Source organism: Apus apus, chromosome W (assembly GCF_020740795.1).
Source record: "Apus apus isolate bApuApu2 chromosome W, bApuApu2.pri.cur, whole genome shotgun sequence".
NCBI lineage: Eukaryota > Metazoa > Chordata > Aves > Apodiformes > Apodidae > Apus > Apus apus.
This window is the reverse complement of record NC_067311.1, coordinates 4,762,422-4,783,526: the sequence shown is the minus strand read 5'-3', so window position 1 is coordinate 4,783,526 and position 21,105 is coordinate 4,762,422. Positions and strand designations below refer to the sequence as shown.

The window sequence follows — 21,105 nt, the reverse complement described above, 5'->3', positions numbered from 1 at the left end:
AAAACCAGATTATAAAAGTTTATATCCTTTCCTAGGTCACAGTGAGATTTCTCCCACGTCACTTTAGCCATATAAATAAGATGCTTGGTGTAAAACAGCACCTGGCTTCTGTCAGTAAAGTGAGAGGAACATCTTAAGAGAGGCTGATTTATCTCTATCACATTTTAGGGGATGATAAAACACTTTTAGAAGGTGATTGTATTTCTCTCTTGAGCAGGTCTCTGAGTATCAGGGAAATGTTTAACTTTTACATGGTAATCAAGAGGAATCAAGCCTTTGTTTTGGTAATTGTAGATGTTTTCTGATACCATTGTTCCCTGGAGTTGCCCTTTGAACTTCTGGAGCCTTCAGAGTAGGGGGTTTAGCAGCTTGTTCAGAAACAGTGCTTTTCTGGAGCGAGTCATATATCCACGGACTTTGAATATGTGCAGAAAGCCTATGTTTGAAGTATCTTATTAAGTTAACTGCTTTCAAACAAAAAATAGGTAACAAGAATATTTAATTGCCAGTTGGGGGGGAAATATGGCTCAAATTTTGCTACAGTACTACAGCAAGATGCAGGAGACTGGACTCTTGGCTTTGGACAGTAGGGTTGCTTTTTTCATCCAGCATCAGGGGTGTAGCTGGAGCCCTGATGCTGGCTTTCCCAGATGAGCTCACCAGGTCTGCCAGGGCATCACCTGCGGCTCCTCATGGCACAGCCACTATGCTTCATGGCTGAGACCTTGGGAGGGGGAGCAGGAGATGGCCAAGCCAGCAGAGTTAGGCCTTGGGGGAACAAAGGATGACCAAAGCAACAGGGTAAGACAGCAGGAGGGCACAGGGGAAGGGTGTGGGTGGGTGTGCGTGAGGGACGCGGGAGCTGCGCCGGCCGGGGCAGCACGGGCGGAGGGGTCACGCGGCAGGCCGGGGAGCACCCCTCACGGCATTGTTCGCGCTCCACGTCCTTCCTGCTTCCGGGGGCCGCTGCGGCGAGGATTTGCCGCAGATGACATCAGATGTGGATGCTGGAAAAGTGGCGGTGTGGAGATGCGTCGGCCCCTCCCCCCTCCTTCTTCTTCGCTTCCTCCTCCTCCTCGCTAGGTCCCTGCCCTGCACCTTCTCCGTATAAAACCGCCGCCACCTCCCCACCAGCCCTCACTCCCTGCCTCCTGCAGAACCGTCGCTGAGTGGTCCTTCTCTCCCCAGAGCGGAGTGAAGCGCCCACGATGGCCACCGTGGTGGTGGTGGAAGTAGAATCAGAGCCCTCCTGTAGCATCCTCAGCCCCACCTCCCTCTCGCACCGCTTCCTGGACAGCAAATTTTACCTGCTGGTGATCATCGGCGAGCTGGTGACTGAGGAGCACCTGCGGCGGGCTATCGCCAACGTCGAGCGAGGTGAGGTGGCGGGAAGCGGGGCCGCCGCAGCCCCTAGGAGCTCCCACCCCGGTGACCCCTTCCTCTCGGAAGCGGCCGTGGCGGGTCTCCCCGACCTGGCAGGGTGTCGCGGAAGGCAGGCAGCCGCTCCCCATTTTCTTCCCCTTCTGCGTGGGGCGAGCAGAGGCGCAGCCCGGGCTCAGTCGGCGGGGCGGAGGGCCTGGCTGCCTCTTGGTCGTAGTCACACGGCACAGACACATAAGCTGCGAAGTCGTGGTCTCTGGTTTCTTCTTTTTATTTCATGAAGGGCTCGTCGTCCCGTCTGCGCGCACAGCCCTCCCGCCCCACCGGACTCGGAGGGGGAGCTGCCCGCGGCGGTCAGCGGCTGTGGGACAAGCCTCGAGCGGCGTCCAGCGGCAGCTGCTCCTTGCTGCCACCCGCACAAAGATCCGCAGTCGGCTGGGCGCGTACCGCGCCCCGCTGTTCATCCCCAGGAGCGTCTGCCCCGCCGATAGCAGCGGGCGAAGGGGGCAAGTCCCCTCCTCACCATTGTTGGGGTGGAGGGGCTGGGGCTGCAGCGGGAACCGAGCACCAAGCCCGTCGGCCCAGAGACAGCGGCGGATGGGCGTGGCGCAGTCCGCACTGCAGTCCCTATGGCAGCCCGGAGCGGACAAAGGCGTCCGCGCCGCCGAAAAATACCCGCGGCTGGGGCTGGGGCGGCCATTCGGCGTTTCCCTCGGTTCCCCGGCAAACCCGTTTCCTACCGCGAAACCAAACCTGCGAAATTCGGAGTGTTTACCTTTTCAGTGGCAAAGACTCCCTGAGCAGGAATGCAGCTGTGCCTGTTGTGTTTAACTTTTGGCAACGAGACTTTTCTCTTGGCTGGATAATTTTTCAGAATCTAAGCTTTATATGCACATATATATTTCAATAAAGAAAAATATATGGGTAATAAGGCTAATACCTGAATGCTCAGCTTAATTGTTCAGCTATGGGACGCAGTGTTTATTTGTCCTTTTCTTAAGACAGCAATACAGGAAGGTATTGCAAGTGAAATAACAGTTTTATAAGTTCTCAGTGTGGTTTCTGATACAATGGATTGCAGTGTACATGGAGAGGGGAAAAAAGCTCTGTTGCCATAACAGTGGAATGAAGCACAAAGAAAATTATTGCTGGACCATATGGTTTGTTAAACTCAATTGATATATGATTTTGTAACATTTTTGTTTAGGGCTGGTGAAAGCAGAAATATCAGAAACCTGCCATTGTTACAAGGGAGAAAGAGAACTTGGAAAGGGGAATTAGTAGCAGCCTTGCCATGTAGGTGTGGTTCAGCAGTTCAGTTAAGACTTCATTTGCCTCTGTTGTTTTCTCAACTATTGTTTCTTTAGTTGGCTATTTCTCGATTATTTTTTAATGAATGCTTGTGGTAAAGGGCTGCCTCATCACAGCTAACCAGCTTCACCCGTGCCATGTTAATCTTTATTGCTACCATTGTCTCCTAGAGAGAAGTACCGAGGGCAGATGCTTTGTCATTCAGAGCCTCTTCAGCATTACACTTTCCTAATGCTATCTAATTTTTGGTTGTGTCAGAAGTAAATTGGCTGCATTTAAATTACTAAAATTTATAAAGCAAATGGATAAAATGTTTGCCCTCAAGACATTTTATGTCATTCTTCCTCTGAAGAAATGCTCTTCAATCTCTTTTTGAAGCTTCTATTGTATAGTTGCTGCTACATAGCTCTGTTGCTGCTACCTCTTGCCACTAAGCATAACACCCACTTAGAGTTTTAGATATTCAGAGGGAATGCTTTGGCCTTTTTATTAATCATTTTGGATTAGACATCACCTCACTGGTCCCGGTGTCAGATGATCTTATTGAGATTTTACCTGCTAGGAAAAAAAATTGATCAAATTTTGAGGTGCATTGTTCTGGATGAGTATGCTGGGAGTCTGAAGCTTTATCTGTATGAGGAAATATGGCCTTCACTAATCTCCTTCTTATTGGAAAGTATGCTGTAGTCTGGAAAAAATTACTACTTTCAACCTTTGTTCTCAACAGAATCTTAAATGTGTTTAGGGTTCTTGATAACTGCCTCATTGTCTTCTCTGGTACATCTCCTAAGTACCATCACTGAAAAGTGTGGATTCATGTGTTGAACTGCAACACAACATGTCAAAGAAAACATCTGCTGATAACACATAAGTGGCATGAAGCTATGCAACCTATACAGAATGTACCCTCAGCAAGTTTGCTGATGACACCAAGCTGGGAGGAGTGGCTGACACACCAGAAGGCTGTGCTGCCATTCAGAGAGACCTAGACAGGCTGGAGACTTGGGTGGGGAAAAACCTGATGAAGTTCAACAAGGGCAAGTGTAGAGTTTTGCATTTGGGGAAGAAAAATGCCATGTACCAGTACAGGTTGGGGGCTGACCTGCTGGAGAGCAGTGTAGGTGAAAGGGACCTGGGGGTTCTAGTAGACAGAGGATGACCATGAGCCAGCAGTGTGCCCTTGTGGCTAAGAAGGCCAATGGCATCCTGGGGTGTATTAGAAAGGGTGTGGTTAGTAGGTCAGGAGAGGTTCTCCTCCCCCTCTATTGTGCATTGGTGAGGCTGCATCTGGAGTATTGTGTCCAGTTCTGGGCCCCTCAGTTCAAGAAGGACAGGGAAGTGCTTGAAAGAGTCCAGCGCAGAGCCACAAAGATGATTAAGGGAGTGGAGCATCTCCCTTATGAGGAAAGGCTGAGAGAGCTGGATCTCTTTAGTTTGGAGAAGAGGAGACTGAGGGGTGACCTCATCAATGTTTACAAATACGTAAAGGGTGAGTGTCAAGAAGATGGAGTTAAGCTTTTTTCAGTGATGACCAGTGATAGGACAAGGAGTAATGGATACAAATTGGAGCATAGGAGGTTTAAGGTGAATATCAGAAAAGTTTTTTTTTCTGTGAGAGTGACAGAGCACTGGAACAGGCTGCCCAGAGAGGTTGTGGAGTCTCCTTCACTGGAGACATTCAAGACCCGCCTGGACGCATTCCTGTGTAATGTACTCTAGGTGACCCTGCTCTGGCAGGGGGGTTGGACTAGATGATCTTTCAAGGTCCCTTCCAACCCCTATGATTCTATGATTCAACCTGGTGGAATGCAGAGTAATTTTTTTACTATATCATGAAGAGGGAATGGTGCGGCAAGTTGCATTTTCAATAATTACATTTAGGATGTCACTTTGCTAAGGAGGCAATCCTCCAACCCACCACCCACCAAAAAAGGAGGGAGTGAAGAGAAAGCTTCAAGATTTTTACAGTGATTTGACAGATGCCATGGGGTGTGCCCTTTCTGCTGTCTGATAAGTCCTGTGTCTAGTGGCATTGCACTCCTAAGCCTGCAGAAAGAAATAGGGCCAGTTCAGTCACACAGTAGTTAGTTCCATGCTGCTAATGATATACATAATTGGATTGACCTTGGATTTTAGTTCCAGAATTACCTCAGTTCTACCCAAACCTGATTTGGTTATATAATGTATATAATACATTATATTACATTATAATGTATATGCATAATTTTTGCATCCAGGATGCTGAATCATGCAGCTGCAGATTTGGGGTGTTCTATCCAAATCCCAACTACAGCTTCTAGGACTACTGTGTATGTGGAATGTCTAGGCTTTTTTTTGCTTGTTATTTATTTTACTTTGAGTCCTGTATTTTGGACATTGCCTGGCTCAGCAGTCTAACTATGCCTAATTGGAATCTTCTCCCTACTGCAAATTTGGATTAATGATAAAAGCAGCTAGGAATGGATGGTGGACAGATCCTATCATTAGCAGGATTGCTGAATCATATTGCCTAATTGACCTCTGGAAAGCTTTATAGTCTCCCCACACAAGCTTGTTGTCAGAGGCCCATTTATCTTCTAGCTTCTTGAAGTTCAGTACTCATTAATTCAGCTTTGTGATCAGTGTCAGTCAGTCAGTTTTCATATGCGCTATACGTATGTGGTATTAGATCATCTTTACTTTCTCAAATATTCCAACATCTGGAAAATGTTAAAGCCTGCTGAGCTGTATTTATCTGCCAAAACCATGCTCCAAAGATGCACCATATGGCCAAGACTTTTTTGAGAAATGAAAGTAAGGAGACTTACAGAAGAGACTCACTGCTTATGCCTCTGAACAATGATGCATAACTCAAAGTGGAGGTGGCTGGTTGTAGTTCAGTTATTTTTCTCTTGAGTGGTTATGAAACACACAGGCAATACTGTATTTCCAAATGTATTTAGTTTCAAATGGCAGCTATTAATGGCCACTAGACACTTCCCCACCTGCAGTTCCTTCTGCATTTGCCAGCTAATTTGTTTAACTAATGATATTCCTTTAGGAAAAAAGCCAAAAATCACTATAATGTTGGTGTTTAAAATCACAGCAGTGCCTAGACTTACCAGTAGTGCAACTGCCTGCTCATTATTTACAAAACAAAACAAGAAAACTAAAAAAAAAAAATAAAAAATTAAAGCGTGTTCTCATGTTAACTTGTTGTGGGTTTTTTTGTGGGTTTGTGTTTGTTTGTTTTTTAAATTTAGATATAAAAATCTTATGGTAGGAAACTATAAATTTGTCTTTTGGCTGCAGTGATTTTTTTTTTTTTTTTGACACTGGTATAATTTCAATCCCTAAAAATATATTTTTGAATAATATATTTTTTAATATAATGATTATATATGTGCCAAGTGTCTCACTTTCTAAGTAGCTGAGGGAAAAATGGTAGGGAATAGAGATGTGATGTTTATTCTTTAAAAGAAAAAGATCAAGTGTAGCATATTAAAATGTCAAAACTAGAATTTTGATATTTCATAAATAAAATATTACTTGAATTTTAATTTAAAATATGGGATGCTTCAAAGATTTGAATGGAGGAGTCAGAAATGTAATACCTTGTATTTAAATATGAATTTGCAACATGCTAGGTGATGCCATCTCTTTTTCTCCAGATCATACTCCTTAGTACTTATGGGTGACTTCAGTCATCCTCATATTTGCTGGAAAGCCCACACAGCAAAGCATGTTCAGTCCAAAAGGCTCTTGCAGTGCATCAATTATAACTTTCTAATGCAGGTAGTGGAGGAACCAACGAGGAGAGGTGCACTGTTGCACCTTGTATTAACAAATAAAGGAGGTCTGGTTGGGGACATTAAGGTTGGGAATAGCCTTGGCAACAGTGACCATGACATGGTGGAGTTTAGTATTTTACAAGGAAGAAGCAGGGCAATAAGTAGGATTACAACCCTGGACTTCTGTAGGGCTAACTTTGGACTCTTCAAAAATCTACTTGTAGGAATCCCAAGACTCTGGAAGGAAAGGGAGCCCAGGAAAGCTGGTAATTTTTTAAATACCACTTCCTCCAAGCCCAAGATATGTGCATTCCTTTGAGTAAAAGGTAGAGGTGGTAAACGACCTGCATGGATAAGCAAGGATCTTCTGAAGAAAGTCTCATGCAAGAAAGAAATTTACAGTTCGTGGAAGAAGGGACTTGTCACTTGGGAGAACTATAGGGATGTTGTCAGGGTATGTAGGAAGGCAACAAGAAAGGCCAAAGCTCTCTTAGATCTTAAACTGGCAAAGGAAGTAAAGGAGAATAAAGAGCTTCTTCAAATATATCAGTAGTAAAAGGAAGAATAGGGAAAATGTGGGCCCACTGCTGAATGAGGTGGGAGCCCTGATAACAGAAGATGCAGAAGGCAGAGTTGCTGAATACCTTCTTTGCTTCAGTCTTTACTGAGACCAGTCCTTCTGAACTTCAGACCCTGGATATATGGGAGGAAGCCTGGAGGAGGGAAGACTCTCCACTAGTCAATGAAGAGTGGGTCAGAGATCAGTTATGCAAATTAAATATATATAGGTCCATGGGCCCTGATGGGATCCAGCTAAGAGTGTTGAGAGAGCTAGCTGATGTTATTGCTCTACCACTCTCCATCATTTTCAAAAGATCATGGCAAACAGGAGAGGTGCCTGAGGACTGGAGGAAAGCCAATGTCACTCCAGTCTTCAAAAAGGGTGTCATGACCCAAGTAGGGCAACCCAGGGAGATTCAGATTGGACCCCCTTGCTTTCTAAACTCCTTCTCGTAAAGGAGCCCAGGTGCAGCTGGATCCAACCTTTGTCTCAGACCTGGCCCTTCCAGTGAGAGTGATTAAAATGTCACAGTCTGAGAAAATGCTCGACTGTCCAATATCCCTTGATCAGATTAAGGTGAAATGACACTCTCAGTCTGTATTTGAATATTAGGTTTACTTAAAGCTATAGAAGGAATACGGATACTTCAGTTATTATCTTAGGCTGCACAATCATAAAGGCTGACAATTAGATCACAAGAGTACAATACATATGTTTAAGCTGCACAACCTGAGAAAAAATCATGGTTAGGCCTTGCGTTACTTAATGATGATAGGAAGGTAGAGAGAGAGAGTAGGAGAAGAAAAGTTTAGAGAGACAGATAATAGAAAATCACCAGTCCTGGATCCAGCGTTGGGCCAGCCAACAGGGGAAAGTTGGTATTAGTGAGGCTGCTTAAGCCCACCATTGCAGCTCCCTGTTTTATAGGCAAGTGTGTTTGAGTCATAAGCCTGAGCAGGCCATCAGTGCAATCTCCATCCTCTCAGGCAGGCCTTTTGGGATGCAAGCGAGATTTTGTTTAGGGGTTACGATGGGGTTTCCACACCAGTTCTAGCAAGTATAGGTCCTGAGGGCTGGTCCCTCACAAAGGGCATGAAGGAACATCCAGGAAATTACAGACCAGTCAGCCTCTCCTCCATTCCTGGAAAAATGATGGAGCTGCTCATTTTGGAGGTCATCTCTAAGCACATGAAAGAGAAGAAGATTATCAGGAGTAGTCAGCATGGATTTGCCAAGGGGAAATCATGCTTGACTAATCTGATAGCCTTCTATGATGTTGTGACTGAATGAATAGATGCAGGGAGACCAGTGGATGTAGTCTACATTGACCTTAGCAAGGCTTTTGACACAGTTTCCCATAACATCCTCGTGAGCAAGCTCAGGAAATGTGGGATAGAAGAATGGACAGTGAGATGGATTAAGAACTGGCTACACAATAGAGCCCAAAGAGTGGTGATCAATGGTGCAGAGTCCAGCTGGAGACCTGTAACTAGTGGAGTCCCTCAGGGATCAGTGCTGGGTCCAGTCCTGTTCAACATCTTTATCAATGACCTTGATGATGGGACAGACAGTCTTCTCAGCAAGTTTGCTGATGACACGAAGCTGGAAGGATTGGCTGATTCACCTGAAGGCTGTGTGGCCATTCAGCAAGATTTGGACAGGCTGGAGAGCTGGGCAAAGAGGAACCTAATGAGGTTCAACAAGAGCAAATGCAGAGTCCTGCATCTGGGAAGAAACAACAAAATGCACCAGTACAGGCTAGGAGGTGATCTGCTAGAGAGCAGCTTCGTGGAGAAGGACCTTGGAGTCCTGGTAGACAACAAGTTATCCATGGGACAGCAATGTGCCCTTGTGGCCAAGAAGGCCAATGGTATCTTGAGGTGCATTAGGAGAAGTGTGTCCAGCAGATCGAGGGAGGTTCTCCTCCCCCTCGGCCCTAGTGAGACGTCACCTGGAATATTGTGTCCAGTTCTGGGCTCCCCAGTTCAAGAGGGACAGGGATATGCTGGAAAAAGTCCAATGGAGGGCTACGAGGATGATTAAGGGACTGGAACACCTGCCTTACGAGGAAAGGCTAAGAGACCTGGGGCTTTTCAGTCTGGAGAGGAGAAGACTGAGGGGGGATCTAATTAATGTCTATAAATACATGAGGGCTGGGCATCAAGAAGGCAGGGACAACCTCTTTTCACTTGTGCCCTGTGATAGGACACGAGGGGCAATGGATTCAAACTTGAGCACAGGAAGTTCCACCTCAACATGAAGAAGAACTTCTTTACTGTGAGGGTTACAGAGCACTGGAACAGGCTCCCCAGAGAGGTTGTGAGGTCTCCTTCTCTAGAGACTTTCAAGACCTGTCTAGATGCCTTTCTGAGTGATCTGCCCTAGTTTTTTTGGTCCTGCTCTGGCAGGGGAGTTGGACTCAATCTTCGGAGGTTCCTTCCAACCCCTAACATTCTGTGTTTCTGTGATTCTCAGGGGGACAAATACAATGGTTTTGCAATAGGGCAAACTTATCTCCTGTGTGTTTCTCTCTTTTCAGTTTTGTAAAATCAGCGTATTGCTATTTTAAAGTCAAGTCCAGGACATCAATAACTTCTCGTAATCTGGATACTAGAATGTTGGAACCAGGAGTCCTAAAGCAGGGGCCTTAAAGGCTTGTTATCTTTTGGAAAGGTAGATTTTGTCTTGTTTCTGACTGATCCCTGTCAAAAGTGCTTCTTCTGAGCACTCAGCACTTTGCAAAGTATAGCTGCATGGCTTGAAAGGAAGACAGGTTTGTTATGGAATTTAGAAATAGGCAAATACCATTAAGACAAATGGAGAAATAATAAATTAAAATTTCCAGTGCTCTTATATCAAGCTAGATGTGTTTTGCATTTTGAATTTTAGGAATCCGATCATGGGACACAAATTTGATTGAACGCATCTTGGATCAAGAACTGAAACTTTTTGTGTCTCGCCATTCAGCTCGATTCTCTCCTGAAATTCGAGGTGAGTTTTTTGAAGTGTTTGGCAAAGCTTTGTTTTATATGTTGTTTTTTTTTTTCAGAGCAGAATTAATAAATATACTCAGCTATCGGATGGCCCACTTTCTTTTGTGATTCTTTACAATTAATATTTTTTTCTTTCTTTTAAAATATGGGTTGAAAATTATAATTTGTTAGTTTTCTCACAACAGGAAATGTTTGAAACTTTAAAATAATCAGTCTTTTAGTTTAGCTTCATGTATCTCACCATGATTACTTTGACAGTAGATGTTTTTTTAGGGCCTCATTAAAGTTAAGCGAAACTCACTTTTTGACTGACCAACTTGTTCATGTAGCACCAATCTAGTAGTCCTGGAGACTGAAGCTGTTCCTCACTGTGGTAGGTAGAGCACATACAGAAAATAACCTGAAAGGTTAGCTCTACAGTTTAATAGAGACAGAAATTATGTCATGACTGTTGTACAAGTGTGGCTCAAGCCCCATGTTTGTCCCCAAAGGGCTTGGACTTTTTTCTTTCTTGGTATGAAAAAGCTGAGGGATGGAGTGTCTACCTTGACTCGCAGGAACTTTCATTGGCTTGTATGAAGAAATAAGAATTTTACAGGACTCATGACACCAAAACTTCTACTGCTTTTTCTTCAAGCCTGTCTTTCCTTTAGAGGATTCATAAAATAAATTAAAACCTCAACAATTTAATGAAGTGTAAAATTTGATTTAGTGCATGGGATTCAAGTGTTTGGTAAGTTTTCTAACATCTCATTGCTATAACACAAATGCTGAGTATGTGTGAAATTAATTTGTTTTTTTGTTTAAAAATATATAGCCTTCTCCAAGGAGTATAGGTTGCTTTAATTGGTTAAATTATTGTGGCTTTGTGCATATTGACTAGTACAACCTAATATTGATGAATGTTATAAATTCTGGCTTCAGGAACATCTCTAAAGTATGGTGAGAAGAGCTATGAAATGTTGTATCATACTCTATTACATCACATTCCTAGGGTAATTTGCTATACACTGTTGACAGAAATCCTGACATCTTGCTAGCATGACAGCATTGACCCAAAGTCTCTCTCCCTCATTCTCTCTCTCTCCTTTCCCTACCTGGGTGGGAGGGGATTGAGAGCATTGTTGTCACTGGTTTAATCGCCGATCCTGAGTCAAACCCGTGACAGGCATTCAGCCTTCACTGCTAGAAGTGCACAGCTCGAGACTACTTTGTATCCTATATTACCATTAGGGGGAATATTAGTTCATAATTATTGTTATATTAAATCTATTTTCATTTCAACCCACAGGTCTCCTTTCCTTTTCCCAGTTCCCCTTCTTGGATTGGATGTTAGAGCAACTGCCCAAACCATGACAATTGTGCACCTCTTTTTTTTCAACAGAAAGATTACAGAATCCTCTAGGAATTTTTCTCTAGGAATTTTATTTTTGGTTGGTTTATTTCTTGTTTTTCTAGACTTGCCTATTTAGTCTGTCATTGCATTGAATTGCAGCTTAATTGCACATGACTAGAATTCATCAACATCTCTTTGACAAGCAGCAATTAATGTGTTTTCCAGCATTGTTCAATCTTTAAACAATAAGCTGCCAAAATATCTGTTGAAAGAGAATTAAGGGAGCCTGAAACCAGGAAAGAAGGAACATCCAGGAATACAGCTAGCTCTCTTGACCAATTTAATTTCTCAAATTTTGTGGAGAAGCTCATTGACACTTTCAGAATCCCACTGCACAGATGAGAGGACAATATTTTAGTCTCTCTAGTCCCTCTGATGTTGAATCTGCATGAGGCTCCTTTGTGTCTTTCTACTGTTTGATAGGAAAGAGGGTGTTTTCTTGCCATTTGTTAATAAAATTTCAGAATGTTTTATTTCTGTTTGACAAATTGTCACAGTTTGACTCAGGATTGGTGATTAAACCAGCAACAACAATGCTCTTGATCCCCTCCCCCTCCCACCCAGGTAGTGTGAGAAACGTTTGTCGTGCCAATGAACAGGCCCACACAGATCCTTCAGCGAAGCACAGTTTATTTACATTCTTGCAAGAATGGGTGACCTAAGCAAGTAGGCACACCCATAGTAAGGTGAATAACGGTTTATATTCCCTATTCCCAATGCAAAGTTCCCTCCCCTGTTTCCCCACTGGCTGAGTACTCCAGGGTTTACAGCCTATCCGATGCTTCAAATTATCCTGTAAGTTTCCCGCCCCTGTTTACACATTCCATTCTAGCAGTTTACTTTTTACCTTTTAAGGTAAAATTTTGACCTTTCTTGCCCCCTTGGCTGTCTTCCCAATTAACAAAATTATCTATACCTACTGGTGTCATCCTGCCCTGAGGAGCAAGACAGAAGTGGCTTTGTTCGGTCTTATCTTGGGCCATAAATCCTTCTCCATGTTCGGATCCCCAGATGGAGCTCAATTCACTCCCTCAGTTTCTTGGACTGTAAACCACTCCCGGTGTCCCTTGGAACATGCAGATATCTCACTTCTCTCAAACAAACTATTATATTCCTAACACTAGGGTATATATATAAAAAAAACAAACCCAACACTATATTTCTAACACTAGAATGCAAAAACAACACTACATTTCATTTCTAACAGTAGGACAGAGAATAGAAGGAGAGACTTTCCAGATTGAAAACTAAACTAGACCGCTTTAATTAAATACTAATGATAAAAGAAAAACGATAGGATGCATTTGCCACTTCTTACCAGTGAGGCTCACATCAGCCTCCGCAACAGTCAGTTCTTGACCTCCTGTCACGCCAGAAATAGTGACAGATTCTGTCCCTTGATGATTCGATGGCATTAGGGTGCACCATGCACCAGTGTCCACCAAGGCTTTATACTTTTGTGGTTCTAACGTGCCAGGTCACCGAATCCACAGTCAAATAAACTTGGTTGTCCCTCTCCTACTCCTGGCTGGAGGCAGGGCACCTCTAATGTTGAGCATTAGATGTCAATGCACCATCCTGGTTGAAGGACCAGTCGCTGGAGACTGGAGCAGCCCTCTTCCTGGAAGGACCGTCTCCTGCATTTGTTCTATTTAGCAGCTCTTGTATGCATATCTGAAGAACAGCAGTGGGTTTATTGTCCCAGGTTATCATGTCCTCTTTATAATAATCATGCAAGGGAGACCACAGGTGGCATCGAAGTTGGTCCTGTCTCTCTCGTTGCTGTCTCGTAGCAGGACGTCTGCTCTTAATGGCTGCAACACGAGCCCAATTGTCTCTAGAGAGATACTGGAGTTTACCTTCCCATCTGTTTGGCATCTTATTCCTTCTGTCAGTCATTTTTTCAATGGCTGAGGTGTGGAAATTACGATAATAAGAGAACATATCTCAGTATTTTTGTGCTTTGAAAGCCAGCTCATGCACAGTTGGTCTTAAGTAGTCATAAAAGCATCCCATGAAAGAGAATATATGGGCATGTGCTCCTGTTACAGCCTGCACAAACCTCCAGAACATGGTATTTCACACAGAACGTCATCAGGTTATCATAGATCACCTCTAGCACAGCTAATTCTCTCAAATACGTGATGGCTCTTTCAAGAGTGGGCGTTCTGGTTCAGTGCCAGTCAATGTCACCCTTATGGGGGTATCTCTCCCTTACAGCTGTCGGCTCCACAGGGTGGTAGTTCCTCTCTTACTACCAAGTGCTCTATCAATACCGGCATCTCTGGCCAGGGTTTCCAACTGCTTGGCTTCTCTTTCATCCACGTCATAGGTTTCAGCCCCACTAGCAAAGCATCGGAGCAACCAACAAAGCAGCAGCTCACCTTCATTGCGGGTAAAGTCCTTTCTCATGAGGCGCAGTTCTTTTAGAGAGAAAGGCCAGACAAGATCCTCATCCTCATCTGCTTGTGAGCAACCTGCTTCTCTATCTGCTTGAGAAGGGCCTGCTCCTCCATCTATTTTAGAAGGGTCTGCTCCTTTGAATAGATCTTTTAACATTGCTTTTAAAAAGGGGTCCTCTACTGTTAAATGCATTATTGTGGTTTCAGTTGGCTGTTTCTTTGCTTTGCTTTTTGTCACAGGATTAACTTTAACTTTTACTGTTTGGGATCGAGTGGGAGTGGCCTTGGTCTTTGTAGCAGCAGCAGTGGTGGCAGCAGTCTTGCCTGTGGGGGAGGGGCAGTGAGTGGAACATCTTCCTCTACACATCCACAATACATTATAAATATTCAGCATCCCTACTGAAACAATGCTATTTAGATCAAAAGCTGGAAGATTCAGCCTGAGAGAAAATGGAGAGGTTAATCTGACCCTGCCATTACCAACAGACCTTTCTGTTCACATAAAAATCCTCATTATATGGTGCCACCCTATACATCAGTATCAAAACCCCTGTTATCACTAAATAGCTTATCAGATGATAGATTATGGCTTTGGCTATAATCCTGTTGATAAACCATAAAACAATCACAAGAGCAGCTACACTGAGCAGTATTATCCTTGCTGCATACCACATATATGATTGCATGTTGGGAAGGAAGTCCAGCAGAAACATTGCAGAAAGTGTCTGTCCAGTTTTCAACCTGTCAACATATTCAGCAGAAGCATTGCCCATAGCTCTCTGAGGGATTCCTCCCATCAGAGCTGGAATTTTAAACATCCAGCCAATTAGTCAGAATTTATAGCCTGGGCTTAAGATACAGCCCCATGTTGGGTGCCAATAAATTGTTGACACAGTTTGACTCAGGATCAGCAATTAAATCAGTGACAATAATGCTCTTGATCCCCTCCCCCTTCCACCCAGGTAGGGAAACACAGAATCATCAAGGTTGGAAAAGACCTTCAAGATTATCAAGTCCAACTGTCTGCCCTACAACCCTTAACCACTAAACCATCTCCTGAAACACCACGTCTACCCATTTTTTGAACACCTGCAGGGATGGTGCCTCAACCACCTCCCTGGACAGCCTGTTCCAATGCCTCACCACTCTTTCTGTGAAGAAATTTTTCCTAATACTGAATGTGAACTTCCCCTGGTGCAACTTGACCCCATTTCCTCTTGTCCTATCGCTAGTCACTAGGGAGAAGAGGCCAACATCCACCTCACTACAACCTCCTTTCAGGTAGTTGTAGAGAGCAATGAGGTCTCCCCTCAGCCCCTCCTCTTCTCCAGGCTGAACAGCCCCAGCTCCCTCAGCCTCTCCTCATAAGGCCGGTTCTCCAGACCCCTAATCAGCCTAGTTGCCCTTCTCTGCACCCTCTCCAGCACCTCAATGTCCTTCTTATACTGCAGCACCCAGATCTGCACATGGTACTCAAGGTGTGGCCTCACCAAGGCCGAGTAGAGGGGCAAGATCACCTCCCTGGTCCTGCTGGTCCCCCCATTCCTGATGCAGGCCAGAATGGTGTTGGCCTTCTTGGCCACCTGGGCACACTGCCAGCTCATATTCAGCCAGCTGTCAATCAACACTCCCAGGTCCCTCTCTGCTGGGCAGCTCTCCAGCCACTCCTCCCGAAGCCTGTAGTGCTACCAGGGGTTGTTGTGGCCAAAGTGCAGGACCTGACATTTGGCCTTATTGAAACTCACGCTATTCACCTTGGCCCATCAGTCAAGCCTATCTAGATCCCTCTGCAGGGCCACCCTGCCCTTAAGCAGACTGACACTTCTACCCAGCTTAGTGTCATCTGCAAACGTACTGAAGGTGCCCTCTATCCCTTCATCCAAGTCATCAGTAAAGATGTTAAACAAGAGTGGCCCCAGCACTGAGCCCTGGGGAACACCACTCATGACCAGCTGCCAACTGGATTTAACTCCATTGAACACAACTTTGGACCAACAATTTTTTTATCCAGTGAAGTGTGTGCACATCCAAGCCATGAGCAGCCAGCTTCTCTAGGAGAATGCTGTGGGAAACCTTGTCAAAGGCCTTGCTAAAGTCAAGGTAGATAACATCCACGGCCCTTCTCTCATCCAATAAGCAGGTCACCTTGTCATAGAAGGAGATGAGGTTAGTCAAACAGGACCTGTCCTTCATGAACCCATGCTGACTGGACTTGATCGCCTGGTTGTTCTGCATGTACCATGTGATGGTACTCAGGATGATCTGCTCCATCAGCTTCCCTGGGACTGAAGTCAGACTAATAGGCCTGCAATTTCCCGGATCATCCTTCCGTCCCTTCTTGTACATGGGGGTAACATTGGCTGATTTCCAATCTGCTGGTACCTCTCCAGTCAGCCAGGACTGCTGGTAAGTGATAGCAAGTGGCTTGGTGAGCACCCCTGCCGGCTCTTTCAGCACTCTTGGGTGGATCCCATCCAACCCCATAGATTTGTACCTGCCTACATGGTGTAGCAGGTCACTGACTATCTCCTCCTGGATTGTGGGAGGATTGTTCTGCTCCTGGTTCCTGTCCCCTAGCTTAGGGAGTTTGATTCCCTCAACATAACTGGTCCTGCTACTAAACACTGAGGCAAAAAAGTCATTAAGCACCTCAGCCTTTTCCTCGTCATTTATCACTATGTTTCCCCCTGCATCTAATAGGGGATGGAGGGTCTCCCTGGTCTTTCTTTTGCTGTAAATATATTTATAAAAGCTTTTCTTGTTATCCTTTACCATGGAGGCCAGATTAATTTCTAGCCGAGCTTTGGACCTTCTAATTCCCTCCCTCCATAGCCTCACAGCATTTTTGTAGTCCTCATGAGTGTCCTGCCCCTTCCTCCAAAGGCCATAGATTTTCTTTTTCTCCCTGAGGTCCAGCTAAAGCTCCCTGTTCAGCCAGGCTGGTCTTTTATGCTTCTGGCTTGTCTTAGAGCACATGGGGATTGCCTGCTCCTGCGCCTTCAAGACTTCCTCCTTGAAGAGCGTCCAGCCTTCCTGGACTCCTATACTCCTTCAGAGCAGATTCCAGATGGATTCTGGCAGTCAGGGTGTTGAACAAGGTAAAGTTTGCCCTTCGGAAGTCTAGGGTGGCAGTTTTGCCACCCTCCCTCCTGGCATCACTAAGAATGGAGAACTTAAACAATTTGTGGTGGCTGTACCCTAGACGGCTTCCAGTCATCACATCTCCTACCAGCCCTTTTCACAAAGAGCAGGTCTAGCAGGGCACCTTGCCTGGTTGGTTCACTCACTAGCTATGTCAGGAAGTTATCTTTGACACATTCTAGGAATCTCTGGGACTGTTCCCTCTCTGCCATGTTATAGTTCCAGCAGACATCAGGAAGTTGGGCTACGCACTACAAGAAGGACACTGAGGTGCTGGAGTGTGTCCAGAGAAGAGCAAAGAAGCTGGTGATGGTCTGGAGCACAAGTCTTATGAGGAGCGACTGAGGGAACTGGGGTTGTTTAGCCTGGAGAAAAGGAGGCTGAGGGGAGACCTTATCATTCTCTACAACTATCTGAAAGGAGGGTGTAATGAGGTGGGGGTTGGTCTCTTCTCCCAAGTAACAAGAGATAGGACAAGAGGAAAAGGCCTCAAGTTGCACCAGGGGAGGTTTAGATTGGATATTCAGAAGAATTTATTAACCAAAAGGTTTGTCAGTCATTGGACCATGCTGCTCAGGGAAGTGGTTGAGTCACCATCCCTGGAAGTATTTAAAAGACACAGTGCTTAGTGACATGGTTTAGTGGTGGACTTGGCAGTGTTAGGTTTACAGTTAGACTTGATGATCTTAAGGGTCTTTTTCAACCTAAATGATACTATGATTGTATTATTTTAGCTCATCATATGTTGGAAAGGTTAATTTTAGTTGGCTACCAGAATTGTGTATCTTAAAGTATTTCTGTCTTGGCAGAAAGAAAATGGAGACAGAGTAGGACTTGAATAGGGAATTGAGCTGACTTATGCTGCACCTGTGTTTGGTGTACCTGCAGGGTGTTGCTGCAAGCAATGCAATGTTGCAGTGGTGGGGCTGCACATCAGTGCTGAAGTGGAAGGAGACTGGGTGTCCTCGCAAGGATGATTGTCAGGGGAGCACATGGCATTCCCATCCACTTGCAAGTTGTTGGGGTTTTTTTGTTTTGTTGTTTTTTTGGGGTTTTTTGATTGGGAGGGTGCTAGGATTTTGGTGGCTCAGGAAGGATTACAGTGCAATAGTCTATACATCTGAATACATGAATTGTCAAAGCCTTCCTTTCTGAGCACTAATCAAAATTCCAGAGATGGGACAATAAGTGAATTATCTTTTTGTCAGCTAATAAATTATTGTCATGGTTTGAGTCAGGATTGGCAACTGAACCAGCAAAAATAATGCTCTCAATCCCCTCCCCCCCTGGTAGGGAAGGAGAGAGAATTAGGACAGAGGCGCTCTGGATTGAAAACTAAACTAGACAGCTTTAATTAAACACTAATGATAAAACATGTACAATTTTATACAAATGTGTTCAGGAATGTGCAAAATCTTATTGCCTCCCTCCACCCCCAGCAACTCCCATGGCACTCTCCTTAGCTGTGAACAGTCCTGAAATGTCCCAGACTGCTGCTGGAGATAGTGGCAGAGCAGACAGGAGCTGAGGGTAGAGTTATGAGGGTCAGGAACACACAAGCCTAGGGATCAATGGTGATGGATAGACGGAGTCCTCCCCGGATGCCGGCCATGGATTTAAGAGAAGGGAAGAAGAAGAAGAAGGAAGTTGTCTTCCGTGATCTCTGACCTTACGTCCTGGTTTGAGGCAGGATGAAGCCACTTTTCCTTTTACTGTTTTGTTTTTTTTTTCCTTCAGTAAGCTAGGACTGATAACGCTGGAATGTTTATGTTATTGCTGGGACTTCAAGGTCACATCTTTGCTCTGTTGGCTCAGGCACTACTAGGAGATCTATGACCCCCCCCCCCGTAGGAGGCTGAATTAGACAGCAAAATTGGCCAGAGATATTCCATTCCATATATCTACGTAAGCTCAGAGGAAGGTCAGAGATCATAGAATCATAGAATTATAGAACTATTCAGGTTGGATAAAACCCTTGGGATCTCCGAGTCCAACCATCATCCCTTCTCTACAAAGTTCTCCCCTAACCCATATCCACCAACATCACATCCAAATGATCCTTAAACACATCCAGGGATGGTGACTCAACCACCTCCCTGGGCAGCCTATTCCAGTGTCTAACCACTCTTTCTGTGAAACATTTTTTCCTAATGTCCGCTCTAAACCTACCCTGTTGCAGCTTGAAGCCATTCCCTCTTGTTCTGTCGCTAATTACCTGTGAAAAGAGACCAGCACCAACCTCTATACAATGACCTTTCAGGTAGTTGTAGAGACTGATGAGGTCTCCCCTCAGCCTCCTCTTCTCCAAACTAAACATTCCCATCTCTTTCAAGCATTCTTCATAAGATTTTTTCTTTAGGCCCTTCACCAGCTTTGTTGCCCTTCTCTGTACTCGCTCCAGCACCTCTATCTCTCTTGAATTGAAGTGCCCAAAACTGGACACAATACTCCAGGTGTGGCCTCACCAGTGCTGAGTACAGGGGGACAATCACCTCTCTATCACAGAAGACAACTTCCTTCCTGCCTCTTCTTCCCTTCTCTTCCGTCCATGGTCGGCGTCCAGGGAGGACTCGGTCCATCCGTCACCATTGACCCCTAGGCATTGCTGACCCTCATAACTCTAAGCTCTTTCTCTAGCAGTGCTCAGGGACTTTTCGGGACTGTTCGCAGCTAAGGAGAGTGCCATGGGAGTTGCTGGGGGTGGGGGGAGGCAAGAGGCTTTTGCACATTCCTGAACACATTTGTATATATTTTCTTTCATCATTAGTGTTTGATTAAAGCTGTGTAGTTTAGTTTTCAATCCAGAGAGTCTCTCATTCTTTCTCTCCTTCCCTACCTGGGTGGGAGGGGATCGAGAGCATTGTTGTCACTGGTTTAATTACCAGTCCTGAGTCAAACTGTGACACCTTACACCGAGCTTATGTAGATATATGGAATAGAATACTTTGGTCAATTTTGCTGTCTGTCTAGTCCACTCCTCCCTATGGGAGGGCTGTAGATACGACTCTTCTCCTCCCTGTAGCAGAAGAGGCAGCAGAGCAAAGAAGCGACCTTGGCATCTCAGCAGTAACATAAACATTCCAGCATTATCAGTCCACTAGCTGGAAAACTTACTGCTAGTTAAAAGAGAGCTCACTGAAGGAAAAAAAATCAGTAAAAGGAAAATTGGCTTCATCCTGGCTCAAACCAGGGCAATTGTTGAGCTTGTGTGAGAATCATTCTGGCACTGACTTGCATTTCTGCTCAAAGAAAATTAGCGTGAATTTACATTACTGCCAAAACACCAGTACCCGCTCATGCTAAGCTGTTAGCATGAATCAGCAAAATGGCTCAGAGGTTATTTTTAACTGCTTTGTATCACAAGTGCATACAATGAGTTCACTTGTCTTAGAATAGCCCATATTTTATGGGGACTGTTTTTTGACATGTGTGAGGCAGTAATCGGAGGCATGGGATTAAGGTTGTGATGAATATTGACAGAATTTTAACTCCATTATGAAATTTGAATCCCCATTCCTTTTCATTAGGACAATTCAGTGTATCTAATTGTATATTCACAAGGGTTATTTTGGTAATGGTTATTTAACAAATACTTGCAGCATTATACTTCTTAATTTGTCCCTTACGAGTCTCCTCAGTCTTTCTTTGCTAACATTTTGTCTATGTTGGATGTCTTAAACTGAAGACGTAAACAATATTTTATTTTTGACCCTTTCCCAGTAATATTTACAGGTGACCCTATCTCTCATCTGTTACATCATGAATTTATAAAAAATGTATAGCTAGATAATAGTTGCCATTTTTTTCATCTAGTTTCTGGTTTTCATGGGCAACATTTTTCTCAAATGTCTGTTATTCTTTCTAAGATTTATATTTTTTAATTTCCTGAATTTTCTGTTACTTTCTGGTACTGTTTATCAGTGAATTGAGAGAAATATTAAGTGTTTGTAATTGGACTTTATAATGAGAAAAGACTTGATCCAAAGGTCATTGAAATAACTGGATTGGACTTTGGATCAAGCCTTGAAAATCAGAGGAAATATTAATATTTTTAAGGCAGAACAAGGACCAAATTTTCACATAAAGAGGGAGAAAGGGAAAATTTTAACTTCTGTTTCTTACCAGATAAAAATTATGCTTTATTCACAGT

At 44.3% G+C, this 21,105-nt stretch overlaps 1 protein-coding gene across 1 annotated transcript in view; it reads left to right on the top strand.

Annotated features, from left to right (window-relative positions):
• Positions 1-954: 954 nt before the first annotated feature.
• The window catches only part of LOC127395155 (microtubule-associated protein 1B-like), a 78,252-nt gene continuing 58,101 nt past the window's right edge, over positions 955-21,105 (top strand). Inside the window, exons 1-2 of the mRNA XM_051641626.1 lie at positions 955-1,377; positions 9,913-10,014. Of these exons, the coding sequence (XP_051497586.1) occupies positions 1,209-1,377; positions 9,913-10,014 (271 nt within the window). The 5' untranslated portion in view covers positions 955-1,208. The remainder of the gene's footprint in view (positions 1,378-9,912; positions 10,015-21,105) is intronic.